General features: G+C 37.3%; 1 protein-coding gene across 1 annotated transcript in view; it reads right to left on the bottom strand.

The window, feature by feature from the left end:
* Nucleotides 1-38: 38 nt before the first annotated feature.
* Nucleotides 39-15,053, bottom strand: part of Dad (Daughters against dpp) — a 121,655-nt gene continuing 106,640 nt past the window's right edge. Inside the window, exons 6-7 of the mRNA XM_069116195.1 lie at nt 3,501-3,701; nt 39-3,389 (exon numbers count right to left, since the gene is read on the bottom strand). Of these exons, the coding sequence (XP_068972296.1) occupies nt 3,040-3,389; nt 3,501-3,701 (551 nt within the window). The 3' untranslated portion in view covers nt 39-3,039. The remainder of the gene's footprint in view (nt 3,390-3,500; nt 3,702-15,053) is intronic.

The raw sequence follows: 15,053 nt of genomic DNA, 5'->3' as shown, positions 1-15,053 counted from the left end.
AAGATGTAGGTATCAAAGGATGTTACATTTTGTGTTCCTTTTTTTTTATATACAAACTAATCGTTTTATTTATTCTGAGAAGATTACGAATAAATATTTCGTCCGTTAAGATGTATATCTTTTCTTTAACAATCGTCACCTAATTTTAACAAGACTACGATTATGACCGAGTCTAGCAAAATTTCAACTTGCATACGTTCAATTACAAAATATCGTTAAGTACACCGTTAACTATACATCCTTTTCTGGCGTAATGCTGTGGGAACGACTGTGTCTTGGTATTATAATCAACGAGTAGGAACGACCAAATCGTTCGTCGTCTGTTTATAACGAAAAAAATTTGCAAAGGATTGTCAACGTAGAATACTTATTTCCTGACTTGCAAAATGAGGTTATATAATTCACAAAATAAGTAAACTTATTTTTAATCGAATCTTTACGAAAGAAAATAAAATATTTATACAAATTATATGGACCACCGTTATTGCGCTCCATGTTTACGTGAAGATCATTTCGAACAATCGCTTTCAGACTGACCGCACGCGTTTGGTTCAATTCCAGCGATGAGCCAACCTCGACTATAACAGCAAGTTAGAACCGCGACAAAAAAAGACTATAAAAAGCAACGTACCTGTCCGAGATGGACGATTTTTCGACAAAAAATTTCCTTCTTGCCGTTACAATTTTCATCATGACGATTCTTAGGCCTGTACGCGATATGATTATACGCATGGCGTATCAAGAATACATTCTCATGGTTATGGTCGTTTACAAAAGTTTCTTCCGAAGAGATTAACATTTTCTTTGTTTAACGGTACTTCGAAGAACGACACTACAGTTATTATGTATTCTTAAGAGTGCCAATTTTCTAACATCACATACAGGCCAGAAAATCACTCCGTTGCAATAGATATAGCTAGCTACCTATAAACATTTCTGTATACATACGTATACATATTAATATATAACATTTAAGCGACAATATACGCATCACAATATTATTGTTCGGCGTGTCACACAAGATCGTATCCCAATAGATCACGATCCATATGTATGTGTACGCTTTTATACCGATAAAAACGGCTGTACGAAAAAGAAAGTAACTAACGGCTCGAAAAAAAGAAAAGAAGAAACGATCAGTCGATTGTGTTTTATAGATGCTTGTGTTGCGTATGCGTATGAATGAATACGTATGACTGGTGGTACATATTAAATCGTATGCACATACATATCATCATCGTTCTACACACTCTTCCTTCTCTTACAGTCATGTATTTTCGACTTTTGTTATGCGCAAACCGCTCAACCTGCATACATGAGTTCTCTTCTTTCACGCCCTATACGCATTCGGATTTGGAGGCGGATCTTAATGAAGACTTTTCACGATAAAATTTGTAAAACTCCACTCACTTACACTAGTTTTGTTTACTCTTAAGACTGTACAAAATTAAACGAGAAAACGGTACTTCTTTATATAAATTTAACATTTCCTCTAGATTCGAGTTTATGGACTATTGTTTATTAAGCATGCGTTTTGTCTCTCTTTGCGTATATATACACATTTTAACGCATTGATTGCTTTTTTAGTTTATCGTTGGTGCTTCATAAACGCGTCCGAAAAAAAAGGAAGGAAAAAAGAGACCTGGTTCGAACTTTTATCACAGTATCGTATTACTGCAGTATGAAGCTCTTGGGCATTTTGGTGCGAAACGTAGCTGGCACGCGGAGTTCTCTCATTTTCTTTCGCTTTCCTTAGATACACGCACGCATACACACACACATTCGTTCTATCACTCGTGCATTGCACCACAAAGGAAGCTGGGAAGGCACAGTGTATGTACATATATGTATGTACAGCACCGAACGACGATCGGAGACAACTACAGTACTCGTGGTACACGACATTTGAATATCGATGAAACTTCATTACAAGATTATACAATTCAGCGCTGAAATACCATCTTATAATATATAAAAATAAGGAAATATATTGAGAAAAGTTTTGTGACCTTCTTACAAAAGTTACATGTTTAATTCCGCTATTGATTGGTTAGGGACTTCTGTCATTGGATTAAATAATCAATGAACTAACAAAGATATCTTCAAATCGAGTGAATTCTTATTATTTTTTGAACCAACAAATCTTTTCTCGTATTCGATTAAATTCAATCTAAAAGCAGGAAATTTATACTACAAATAATATTAGTTTCATTATTAAAGTAAAAGTCTTTTTGAAGGTAACATAAAACGCTAAGTACTTCCTTTGATTCTGTTGGCAGTGTTCTCGTTTCTTGATAATTTAAATAGATTTTAAAATCCATGCAATCAACGAGCTTTTCTTACTCTCAAACACCATTGACTAGACCTTATCGGAAGCCCAAGGTTCTGCTTCCTTGCAGTACAATGATTAATCATAAACGAGGACATGGCCAGACAGTACAAACATTAAAACTTATGATCAATACCATGAAAAACGACTGTATTGACACGTCAATTTTACTCTCGCACTTTCCCTGATTTTAGTTAATATTGTTTATATTATGTTATTCTTAATGCAAGGTATATTAACGTCAAGCCTAAAAACGTTAAACACCACTGACTAGACCTAGCGGAAAACCACCGCTTCACTTTTTATAAAATCTCATTTAACATTATTAAGAAAGTACAACAGTATCATTGACCGATCAAGTAGAATATTGCGATACAATATAGTCGAGTTATAAAATTAATGATAATCGAGTACCACGTATAAACTGTGTATGCTCCGTTCGTAGGCACAAGAATATAAAACGTTCTTGTCAAATGATTCTCGTTTTTCCCTGTTTTAATAAAACGACGCTGTTCCTGGATGTATGGCGGCGTACTTTGGTAAGACTGCTGGCGGCGATGCACATCGTATGAGTATCCGTTGGCAGCCTTTGGGACGGAGCTTCGTCGTTGCTGCGTCAGTTTCACAGATCGGTCCTCTTGAAGGACGACGAGGAGGAAGAAGAGGCGCGAACGGACGAGACTGTATACCTTCGTAATGAGTTGTAGGGATCACCTGCATGGTGCTAGGAGTACTTCGAGCCAACATGGACAAGAGGTGACTTCCTGTCTTGAGTACTTGGGTCCCCAGCCTTTGGCGAAGCTGATGCGGACGGAGTTGATATCAACAGGACCAGAGGCAAAGCCTGAAGCCTGATTGCTCGTTCTTGTGGTACTGCTGCTATATGGAAGCTGTAGAATTTTATTACGGTCGAAAATATTCAAACAAAAGCCTGGAGGTACACGATAGACAAGTAGTGTTCTAGACTCCGGGTCATCCAGAGTAGGTGAATTCACAAAGATTGGGCTCTCAGATCTGTTGTACGCCCACACACCATCTTCTTCTTGACTAAGCATTAAACCTGCAAATAAATAATTCAGATTCTTTATTTCCCGTAAGATCTTCTCTTTAACTAGCATATATCTCTATGTTTTTGCAATAATGTACTACTAATAAAATAAAAGGAATTTACCAAGACCAATTTTGCTTCTTGTTCTTTGGACCGCAGGCGGTGCAACATGATTTTCAGCCAATGTTGCTAAGCAAAGGCCATCACCATCATGGAGGGAATCAAACACATTTACTGTTGAAGGTTCTACAGGGTAGAGGCGACCCACTCTACCACCCAATTCCCAATATGCTAATGTACACCATTCCTTTTGTCCTGTTTCACCTGTAACAGATAACAAGAATTATTATGAATTATATATAATTACTACCATGATCTGATCATCACTATGATTTCTAGTAACTACCATATAAAACACAGATAACTTAATGCATGACTTTCAACCTTATCCTGTTTATAAGGATGTACCAAATAAACTTAAGAAATCATAAATTGAAGGACCATAATAATCATCCTTTATACCACTATATCTTATTCCAATGTAAACTTATATTAATTGCAAAACATACATAAAATACATAAAAACAATGTTAACGGCATGACATGCAAATCAAATGTATTTTCATGGTAAGCATATATTGCCATAAAGAATCAATTTTAATAACGATCATTTCTCTTGTTAATTCATCTTTACGAACCAAAAGGAACTTGTATCCAACGACTGTAAGTTTGTTAATTGAAAGTTCTCGATAGCGTGGGCATCAAAGAATTTAATCTGCCGTTTTTATGAAGAACTTCCACGAATTGCGATACGGGCATGCCTCGAAACGAGATGAGATCTGTCATTAACGAGGAGTCTTTCTTTCTTGGTAAAAGTGTTCGCTCGGTGAGAGGCTGCGGGCGTACGAGCGGTATCATAAAGGACTTGTCGCCGGAAAGTCCCACGCGTCTCGCCGACCGTTGTGGGGACGATGGCGCCAGATTCGAGAGTAGACAAGAGAGTAGACGGAGAAAGGAGAAAGAATCTGCTACGACGCAGAAAGCCAGGAGTTACATATATTTATGGGATATAGGATACGGCCATAGAACTTTCAACTTGTCAACTTCAAAATCGTCAAAATCTTTTCACAAACATAAATTATACTTCATTTTAAATATAGATACAAAGATATTTAAATTTATTCCTAAAATCAAAATTATGACCTCTTTTTGATTTCGAGATTCTTTGCTTTGATATCGAAATAAACATCCTGTTGAGCTGCCCTAAATATAGAAAATCTCGTTCTAAATACCAGATTAAAGAAACTCTAGATGAAAATCTCAGCGACAATAAATAAATTTCAAAAGTTTTACCCGAGAGACTCGGTGTTATACACATAAAAAAATTTGATCCCCATAATATTTTTAAGTCTTCATCATCGCCGCCAATAACCATGTATATAAGTATGTGTAGTAGATGCCGTGTTAAATATATAAGAAGAAAATTGCTTTCAATACTTTGCATTTAATATTAACAGATTTAGTAGTGAAAAGTCTCTAAATATATAGAAAAATCGAATTTTTATTTCACGTGACTTAAAAGCTGCTTTCAACGAAAAAATATTTACTTAGTCAGTTTCTACGTTATTTTCAATAATCCAGATAAAAGACGTCGTAAAGAGCTCATCTATCGTTCGGTGATACCCGATTTAGCTATCGCAAAAATTGACCAAATCGTGTTTATTTGCTTCGTTTTAGCCGATGATTAATGATACCGGTCGACATTCATGGGGACATCGAATACTGGCACCCAGATAAAAGGATGTACTACAGGTGGAGCTGATTGGCGCCGTTTTATCAGACGTTCTTAAAAAGGAACATCGAAAACGCTTTTAAATATGCAAAAGACCGGCGGAGGACGAACGGCCTGACCAATAAATCGATCGTAACTTTTTGCTATAATTAACGTGTCGCCGCGACGACGTTGGCGTCCGGAACCTACCCTAACCCGTTCCCGATCAGTAACGTGTTTACGCCATCTTTCAACGGATCCGCGAACTTATCGTGGACTTCTTGACAGTAGGTAATTCTCGTTTAATTGTCGCTGCATAATTTTGATCGAATCGAATGATCTTGTCGTCACGGGACGAACTTAATTTACCAGAGCGTTTGCGACAAGACTGACAAGAGGCATGTCAGACGATAAGAGGAGCGAAAGAAGCGAAGAAAGGCGAAGTGAAGATAACAAGAAGGATGGTAGCTGCGTATGACGAGTTGGTCAGAGACTGGTCATTCCGCGCGGAGGCTGAATTTAGAGGTTAAGAGTCAGGAATAGGAAGAAGAGAGGCGGTGGAACACGGGTGTGTCGAAGACTACGTCCTAGTGTGGCTGTGAGTGCGAGGAGTGAAGAGACGGGGCGGAGCCCCTGCTTCCACCAGATAAAAATAGATATTACGAGTTTACCGCGGCGCCAAGATTGCGGGGTATCGCGACGATTACGTCATCGGTAGTAGCACGAGTGGTTGGAGCAAGGACGCTTGTCGCGTCGTCGGTCGCCGCCGCCGTCGCCTTCGTGGTCGTGGTCGTCGTCGACGTCGTTGTGGTCGTCGTTGTGGCGAACCACGAATTTTCGTGTCTATCTATGATCGTCCACAGCCAGCTTTTAACCGTTTTCGACAAACCCGTGACTCGCGCCATTCAACCATGGCGCTTCGTCTAGGAACGGACGCACGTGTCTCCAACCTTAAGGCCATTCTCATTGAACGCTACTCGTGTTTCTTCAAAGCTTTCATTTCTTCTTTTTCTTTCTACGTATGCTCGTATGGTAATATCGATGCAGATTTATCGCTCTTTGAAAATTGATGTTTGTGATCGAAATTGAAAATACAGTTTTGTTTACTGTAGCTTCTTATCTTAGAAGTTTTTAAAAATACATGATTTTGATCTCATTAACAATATTATACCTTCATTGTATATAAATTGCTTTCGAATAAAACTAACATTGCAAATATTTCTTGTATGTAGTCCATTGTTCAATTAAATAGATAATTTAATAAGCATTCACATTACTTGAGAAATTTTATTATTCATAAAATTCTGGCACGAAACGTTTCATTTTCGAATTGTGTTCTGCCATCTCGCGTGGTATGCAAACTACACAAGTTTAATTAATTCACGGAGGCGAAACACTCTGATGTCTGAATGGGCCAATTGTCCTTGATATGCAATATGCTAATTGCACGTGATAAAACTGTTCCGTAATATACGATAAGCTGTATTATAATATCACGATATCGTGTAAATATCAATAGAATATTATTACATAGTTCTGTTTTACCACTACAACAAATATTATCTTCTTATCATATCTTTAAACGAGTATCCCAATAAAATAATTTTATTAGGATATTCTATAAAATAAATTTCTACAAAATATTGTAAAAATTCTTGAACACACTCGATAACATTCCTTAAATTGTATTATATATATTATATTTAATTGATACTATTTATTTGTAATTATCAAATTGCATAGGTTTCGATGTTATCGAATTACTTAAGAAACAAATTACATTAAAGGATTTGAAGAGTACGAAATAAATTAATCAGAGAATTAAAAGAAAATAATTGAAAAATAATTTCAAATTACACACGTACAAACGTTAATAAATCCTGCTACGTGACTGAACTATTAAATACCAATACATAATATAATCGCGATGATATTTCTATCGTTGCATGTATTATTCAACTCTATATTTAGCTCAGAAATATTGATCATCAGCAAAATCACAAGTCCCGATAACTTCCTCGTTGCAGTGTTTCAAATGTAACTAATTTACTATCAAACTTTTCAATATTGCTATTTACATTTAAACCTCGAACTATTACGTTTAAGTTTATCAATTATGGGAAATATCATTATAGACCTGCACAAATATCACGCGTATTTCATATTGAAATAATCAATTTCAATTTTCCTTTTTCTTTTTGTAATTCGCGTGTGGTTGTCAACAGAGCCTGACAAATTACAGGCTAATGAGCTCGTGCAACGGATACATACTATTGAACATTCACATGCGTCTTTTATGCGGTGAGCGACTCTGGAAAATTGAAAGCAAATTGAGCCCTGTAATAAAGCAATTCTGGTCGGTACTCTGAAGATCACGATAAAAGAGTAATTGTGGAATTCGTTGCAGCTTGCAGTTAACTGTCCTCGTTTGTGTACTCACGCTGTATTATTTCACGTCTTCCAACCAGATTATACGTCTAGCGATTTTACTCGAAGGACCGTCTTCCGTTTAAAAGAGGACCGCCTTTCTTCAACCCTGTTCGTTAAACCGCCAACTGTAGCCGAATTTTCTCTCTTCCATGCAAATTCTTTTTCGCTCGTTTTTCGAAATTTGTGGTCTCTCTTTGAGAAAGGTCCATATTAACGAAGTATCTATTATTTTAATAATATTGCGTCTTTCATAAAAGGAGGAATTACAGGTATTATTTTACGAAAGAACAAGAATGAAACAGTGAAAGTTACTACTAAAGCAGCCGATATAAGCAAATAGGATGTTTATGAATTGTAGGATGTTAATGTACGTATTTACGTGTGTTCGTAATAAGAAGTTGAAATGTGAAGCTATGTATGAATTATATAAATTTTTTAGTTACGTTATATACATATAGTATGGTATTATAATGATACAAAAGCTTCAAAAATCAACTACGTGTATCGACCAAGATGATTTTCCAAAATTTTAATGGTGGCAATTAAAGTTCAATAACGCAGAATTAACAATAATTATTAGATTAATATATTCAGGGAATATGATATCAATAAAGAATACTTGAATGGTTAAAATTGTATTTCATGCAAGTAAAATAGTAATTATCACGCGATCATTTAACTGAATCGTCTTAATTAATATTATTTTATTATTTATCCGACGCTTCTTTATGAATAAAACCCCCTCAATGAACATCTAAACTAATCTTATATTTTAATATCTAACTCATTCATATCTGAGTCATTCAAAATCAGCTCAGTGACCACACCTTGTGTGTCCATGCCTTAGATAATTTGTACGATACTGTTCCGTGTCTTGGAACATATTTCTGCACACATTCTTGTGAGAACACCTGGCTGTATCGCTACCGTACATACATGGCAATTGGTATGCAACGGAAGAATCGATCCTCGTGGATTTGCGATTGTCCACGGTTTTCTGAACCGTTAGAAAAATTTTCTGCGCCCATTTGAGGGGGGCTTCGAATCACCTAGGCGATTGATTATGAATCACGCGTTGCGAATTGTCTGGCAAAAGACAACGGGAAAGGAGGCTAGTGTATTTAGTACTTCGCGAGGCCATGAAACCGTAATGTCGTGTACATGAATTCTGCTTATGTGGATATGTAGTATTGCATACCATTCTGTTTATTACAGCATTTATATGCTAGTTAACCAAGTCCAAGCATATATACTAAGTTTCGCATCATTCGGTGATACGTACTTTTATATGACTACTAGAAATTTAATACCATGAAAATGAAAGTTGGATATAAATAACAGAAATTAATAAAAAAAAGCGCTCCATTGGAAAATAGGAGTACGTAAAAATAATTTTTCTAGCTACTATCCATGAATGGCAACTAACGCAGTAGATTCTGACTTTCGCCACATCTGAAGACTATTTCAGATGCAGCAAACATCCTCACATTTAGGACTCGTTAAAATTTGTTTAGCCAAGACCTCTTTTACGGAAGAACGGAGGAGGCGCTTAAAATGAAATAAAATTTATTTCCTGCTAAACTATATTTCAAATTCTTTAGTACGTATCTTTAAACTATATTATTCCTTTCTCTCCTTTTCTTTCCATTTTCATATTTTTCTTCATTCGTCGAATAAAACGTATCCTTCTTGTATAGCGAGGCCCGGGTGCTATAACTCGCCTTTAATTCGCGCTTGTCCGCATTATCCATTTGCCATTTTCTCTCCGAAATAAGAAGGGAGCGAATGAAACATACTTTGTATATCAACGAAGGGACGCGGGTCTTTCCGCGAAGCGAAGAAAAGAGGGAAACGGCCCGGATGACGGATGGCTTTTAACGCAATTAAGTGCGTGTGATCCGCGCCCGACGCGACTATTTTCAATAGCCGAGCCTCTTCTGGTTGGAAAGCTCCGATTCGAGGGTGTCGCGACGCGGGAATAAATTGAAATGGTATAAAAAGCACGTTTCGCGTGGCAATTCGCAGAAACGGCCGGCTGTAAATCATTGCCGTAGGTACCAGCGGAAGATTCGTAGGGGGTAAATAACGACTGCTAATAAATTCTGCGCACGACAAAGAAGAAAAGGGAGAAGACCGAGGGAGGAAGCAGCACGTGGCGGCATCGAAATTAGTTCGGGGCCAGGCAGAAATCTTTGCCAGAAGTCGACGAAAACCATCCGATAAATTGAACATGATTACTTATCGATACGGCCGACGTGGATTCTTTCTATTACCAGCGGAAAATTCGATGACTAGAATTTGGCAGATTCTCAAACCCGTTTTATTGGCCTGTTCGGACGATCGAAAATCTGCTATACATTAACTGTAATTTTTGATATTCGAATAGCGCGTGTATTATTTCATGTTACTCGGTTCGTTCTAACGTTAGCGCAGCTGTCACGTCCGAAACACCGAAACCAAGGCGCTGTGGAGAAAATTAATTTTACTATTTATTGGGATAAAAACAAGATTACGTATACTTATCTGTTTCTATCATATCGCTCTAATCGGAATATTACGCGAATAATAAATAATATATATAATAGTACACATTGTATACCGTGTATATCGATGGTTTTAATGTTCGTTAGAAAATCGTTGTTTTGCTTGATTTTGTCATTTCTTGTGGTTTGTATATGTATCGTAATACGAATTGATATATTACGTAAATTCAGTGCAGAATTATGAGTTACATATAAAAGATTTATTGCTAAACATTTAGTGTTTTTACTGATATAGACCTATATGTATCCTTCTTTATAAAAGAACACAATTTTGTTACTAATTTGTTGAAGAAATTAAACGTTACAGATCGCACGTATCTCATATATTATGATACTGGTGATTCAAATTTAATCAGCTTGCTGTTACGAAAAGAAGCAAAACTGAACTCAGACGTAAAAGGTTCATTCTTATCTATGAAAATTGTCTGGAGCTGTATCGGCGGATTAAAAACAGAGGTTTTATGATTCTCGTTTCTCAAGCTTTCCGGGATTAATGGTTATCCGTATCGGTCAGACTGTGTCCACATCGTTTCCCTAATCGTGAAATCACAGATTTCGAGATGATGCTTCCAGCCGATATGGCTAACCGCTGCCGCCTCAGATAATGCATCATCGAGTTTTATCGTGGAATATTTCGAAATTCTCACGACCTACAGAAACAGCCTTGGCGATAAATCTACGAATCCGTACCATAGAACGCCATATTCCGTAATCTATCATAGTAATCGTATCTATTAGATTACCACTTTACTATCTACCAAAATATCTAACGTTTGAAAAAATAAATTGATTTGTAGCCTCTTCAATTCGGAACTTTCAAATTCGTAAAATTTTCCCATTTACTTTCTACATTGATATATTTTATGTGTAATTTTTAATCGAAAGAGATGCGTAGGTACTGTAGGTAGCGAGAATTTGACTCGTCTATGCGATAGTTCCGAAAGCGATTGAACAGATAAATTAGTTTGTAAAACGAGGAAAATACTCGTAGAACATTGGTACAATTATTTGCACAAATTTGTACATTAATGTTTGTACGGAAGTTCGAACTGAGATAATTGATATAAAAAATCAATCAAGGCTTGAAAAGATCGTCAAATTGATTCCAGAGACGCCGATAATCGATAACGTCGCTGGTTAATGAATAATTCCAACGCCGAGTTTAGTCGAATGAAATGTCAAAATACGCCTCTAATCGTATCAAAAGTTTCAAGTTAAAACGACAGTGCAAGTGGACGATACTCGTCAAATGCCAGGGCAATGATTCTTAACTGATGACGAGGTAAAATTTTGAAAAAAGAAAGAAACAAATCGTATCTTGCTTATTTTTATCGTATTTCCAATTACAAAATATTAAACTTGATATATACAGATAAATCTATACGAAAAGGTTCGTTACGTGGTGTATTAGAATTTAGCTATCGCCAAGTATCTTCAATTGTTATCGAAAAGATCTGCAACCGAGATCGAGATAATCGGAATAAATTTTCAAACATACTGTTTCAATATCTTTTCGATCTTTTCGAAATACACGCTTGCGATAAACATCCTACAATTTCTATATATTTTTTCCAATTTACTTCAGATCTTCATTAATAAAATTACGATAACCGAGTTTCGTTCTAGTGCCAACGACATTCCAAAATATTTCGTACAATACACGTAACATACCTATCCGTGAAACGTCTTTGTAAGTGTTCAGGAACTATAAGTGTTCCGTAAAACGTTCATGAGCTCATGAACATTTCCACGAGCAACTGTACACTTATCGTAAACTCTCCATACATAGTACTTTATCCTTACCACGCCTATTACGAAACGCAGTCGCAGTAAGGAAGAAAGAAAGAAAGAAAGAAAAAAAAGAAAAGAGAAGTTGCGTACTTTCTCGTAATTCCAGAGCAGAGGCCGATCGTGAATGAAGCATCGCGCGCATCGGGCGTGCAACCGTGTGACGACGAGTGCAAGACGTCGAATGCTAATGTGTTTTCCCAGTTGGGTCAAACACCCTGAGCTTAGATAAGGTTCCCAACCTTGGCACGGCCAAGCCGGCTAACTACGTTACGTATGTAGGTGCGCTGGTGATACACGCGCGCGTGTACGCACGCACGATGCACACGGTGCGTGCGATCGCGGATCGTAGTCGGCACACGCGCCTCTATCGAGAACGAAAGAATCGCGGGAATGCGAAGAAAATAGCGTACCGGCCTGCTGATATATAATTGTTATTAATAGTGGTGCTTGTTGTTTCGCGCGATAACGCGTATCGTAAATATACGCGAGGCATCTCTTTCCGCTCGAAATTCTCCGTGGAACCGCAGGCGACAAGCTAAATTTTCCTCGCCCTGATTTTTAAAAAAGAGTCACGAACTTGTCTCAGCTGCGCCATTTCTCCGGAGGTATCGCAGCGTGTATTCGGAAAAATCCAGTTTCCGATGATAATTACACGATAGAGATATTTCTGGTTCTCTATTTTAATAACATCGGATGGTGATAATTTAAAACAGGTGACATCTCATCGATCTTCACGAGCTTGAAAATACGTTGTTAAGGTCTGATTCATTTTTCTCTATACGCATAACCTTGGCCTTAGTTCCCGAGTTATACGTAAAAGTATTTTTGTTATTACAGTGTCAACAGAAATATATTTATTCTCCAATGAAGCGTGTTCTACCATTTATCAAGTTCTATGTTTCACTCTAAGAGCGTTAAATTTTTATAGTCACACGAAAGTATCATTAAACGGCACGAAATCTAACACAACTGGACGTAATCAATTAGTATGTAAATACTACAATGACTACAATAACGTAATACTTTTTGTAGCCGCTATACATATATGGTATTTCTAATGTTCGAGATGACTTGAATTTTACGGTCGATATATACTGTCATCACTATCATCTGTATTATTAATTAAACGTTTACCTGGTTGGGTTTTCACCTATGATAGCTTTTACGAAGGTTAATATTCGTGTAAAGATTTCGTGGAACCATTTCGCTGTGATATGCAGTTGGAGCAGGAGTGTGGCAGAAACGAAGAAAGGCGCACGCACATGTCAGCGATTGCACGGTAAAGGTAAGCAGCAGTAAAGGCAGTGGCCGTGTCGCGTATATATATCGGCGTCAGACATGACCCTTGTCCTTCAAACGGCCTTTCTACGACCGTGCGCCTCGGTGTAGGTATACCATACGTGTCGCATACTTAACGACACGCGTAGCGCACGAGAAAGCCGGCCACCGACAGTAAACTTCTGATTGTTTGCCTTTCGATCTACGTGCCTGTTTGCCGCCCGTGCGCTTCTATACAGGCTGTATCAAAAGCTGTGCGAACGTTTCATTTCTGGATGCGTTATCGCGAGCTCGTTAACTCTTAAGTTTCAGGTTTGTCCTGAACAAAAGAATTGTGGTAGCGCTGGCGCAACTCATGACACGATTGTTTCTCGAAAAACCAAAATCATGATATCTGTCGATTATCGCGAAAACTTAAAACAAAACAAAGGTTGCATGAGGTTAGAGCCAGGATTATCTCTGTCGTATTGACTACTGATGACGCCATGTTGGAGTCACGTGCAAATTGTTAACGACGTGCATTTGAACGTCGTTAAAAAAAACAAATTCCGTCACAATGGAAAGTCATGTCACTTCCATCCAGTAATCGAGGCTAAGGCTTCTTTTGGATTTTGTTTCTTTTTTTTAACGACGTTCAAATGAATTTCCAAGGGCGTTTGAAAACAATTTGCACGTGACGCCAACATGGCGTCATCAGCAGTCAACACGACAGAGATAATCCTGGCTCTAACCCCATGCAACTTTTGTTCTTCTGTAACAATATGATCGTACCATAAAAATTATAGTGTATCTTCTTGAGACGTAATCAAGCATACTTGTGATTATAATAATTTTGTATTCTTAAAAATCGTGTAAAAATGACGTCTTCAAAGTAGGAATACCTCCTTAAGCTCGATATAATAAGATGGCACCGGAATGTGTTGTTTTTGATACGTTGAAATTCAATTTTGACTAAAATTGAGGTTCCTCTGTTTTAGATACAAAATTATCAAATGACGCCTCGAGTTAATCTTCTTGGTTTACTGGCACGAAATTTTGATCAAAATTGCCACTCCCTTGCTTTAGGCTCGATATGATAAGATGGCGCCATGGATTAAGCTTCTTGGTATAGGACTAATGTAAAATTGTAGGTAAAAGCTCGATGCGACAGGATATCGTCTGCCATTAGATTTCTCGATCTACTGTTGTGAAAAGTTTGTTAAATTCGTTTACCATAGACTCGATATGATAAGACGAGACGAAGAGATGAGCTTTTCGACATATCACGCGACCTTCTTAAAAATTGACGTTCTATTATTCACAGTTCGATATGATAAGATGTTGCCTGGGGCGAGACTTTTATTTATGACTCTACTCAATTTGTAATCTACCGCCACGAATTCTTGTAATTTTAAACAGGACCTCTACGTTAGAAAAATGTTCCTGCGATTTGTTTGTTCCATATATTACGCGCACCGTACAATATTTTCTGTGCTTCGCGATTCACACAGTCCGCGCTAAACATTTCACGCAGTTCGCATGCAACAAGTTGAAGCTGCGAAATTCAAAAATAAATCCACGATAAATACCGAGGGATCAAGATAAAGAACAACAAATCCCGGAAATTCCATTTATCTTCAAACAAACTTCACCAAAGCTCCATCTACGCTACCTTCTACGCATTTAACTTCCAAATCTTCAATTTCTTTCTAAAATATATGCGTATCGATAAACCTCCGCTTCATCTTTAAAGAAAACTACGTACATAACTATCTCGAAAAAGAAAACCAACCAAGAAAAAGCAACTTAAAAATAGGTAGAAAACAAAAGAGACTTGTTAAAACGTACAGAGGCTGGCGAAAGTATTTTAACACTTGTAGACAT

This window comes from Bombus flavifrons, chromosome 7 (genome assembly GCF_040668555.2).
Source record: "Bombus flavifrons isolate JBK064 chromosome 7, iyBomFlav1_principal, whole genome shotgun sequence".
NCBI lineage: Eukaryota > Metazoa > Arthropoda > Insecta > Hymenoptera > Apidae > Bombus > Bombus flavifrons.
This window is presented reverse-complemented; position numbering and strand designations above follow the sequence as displayed.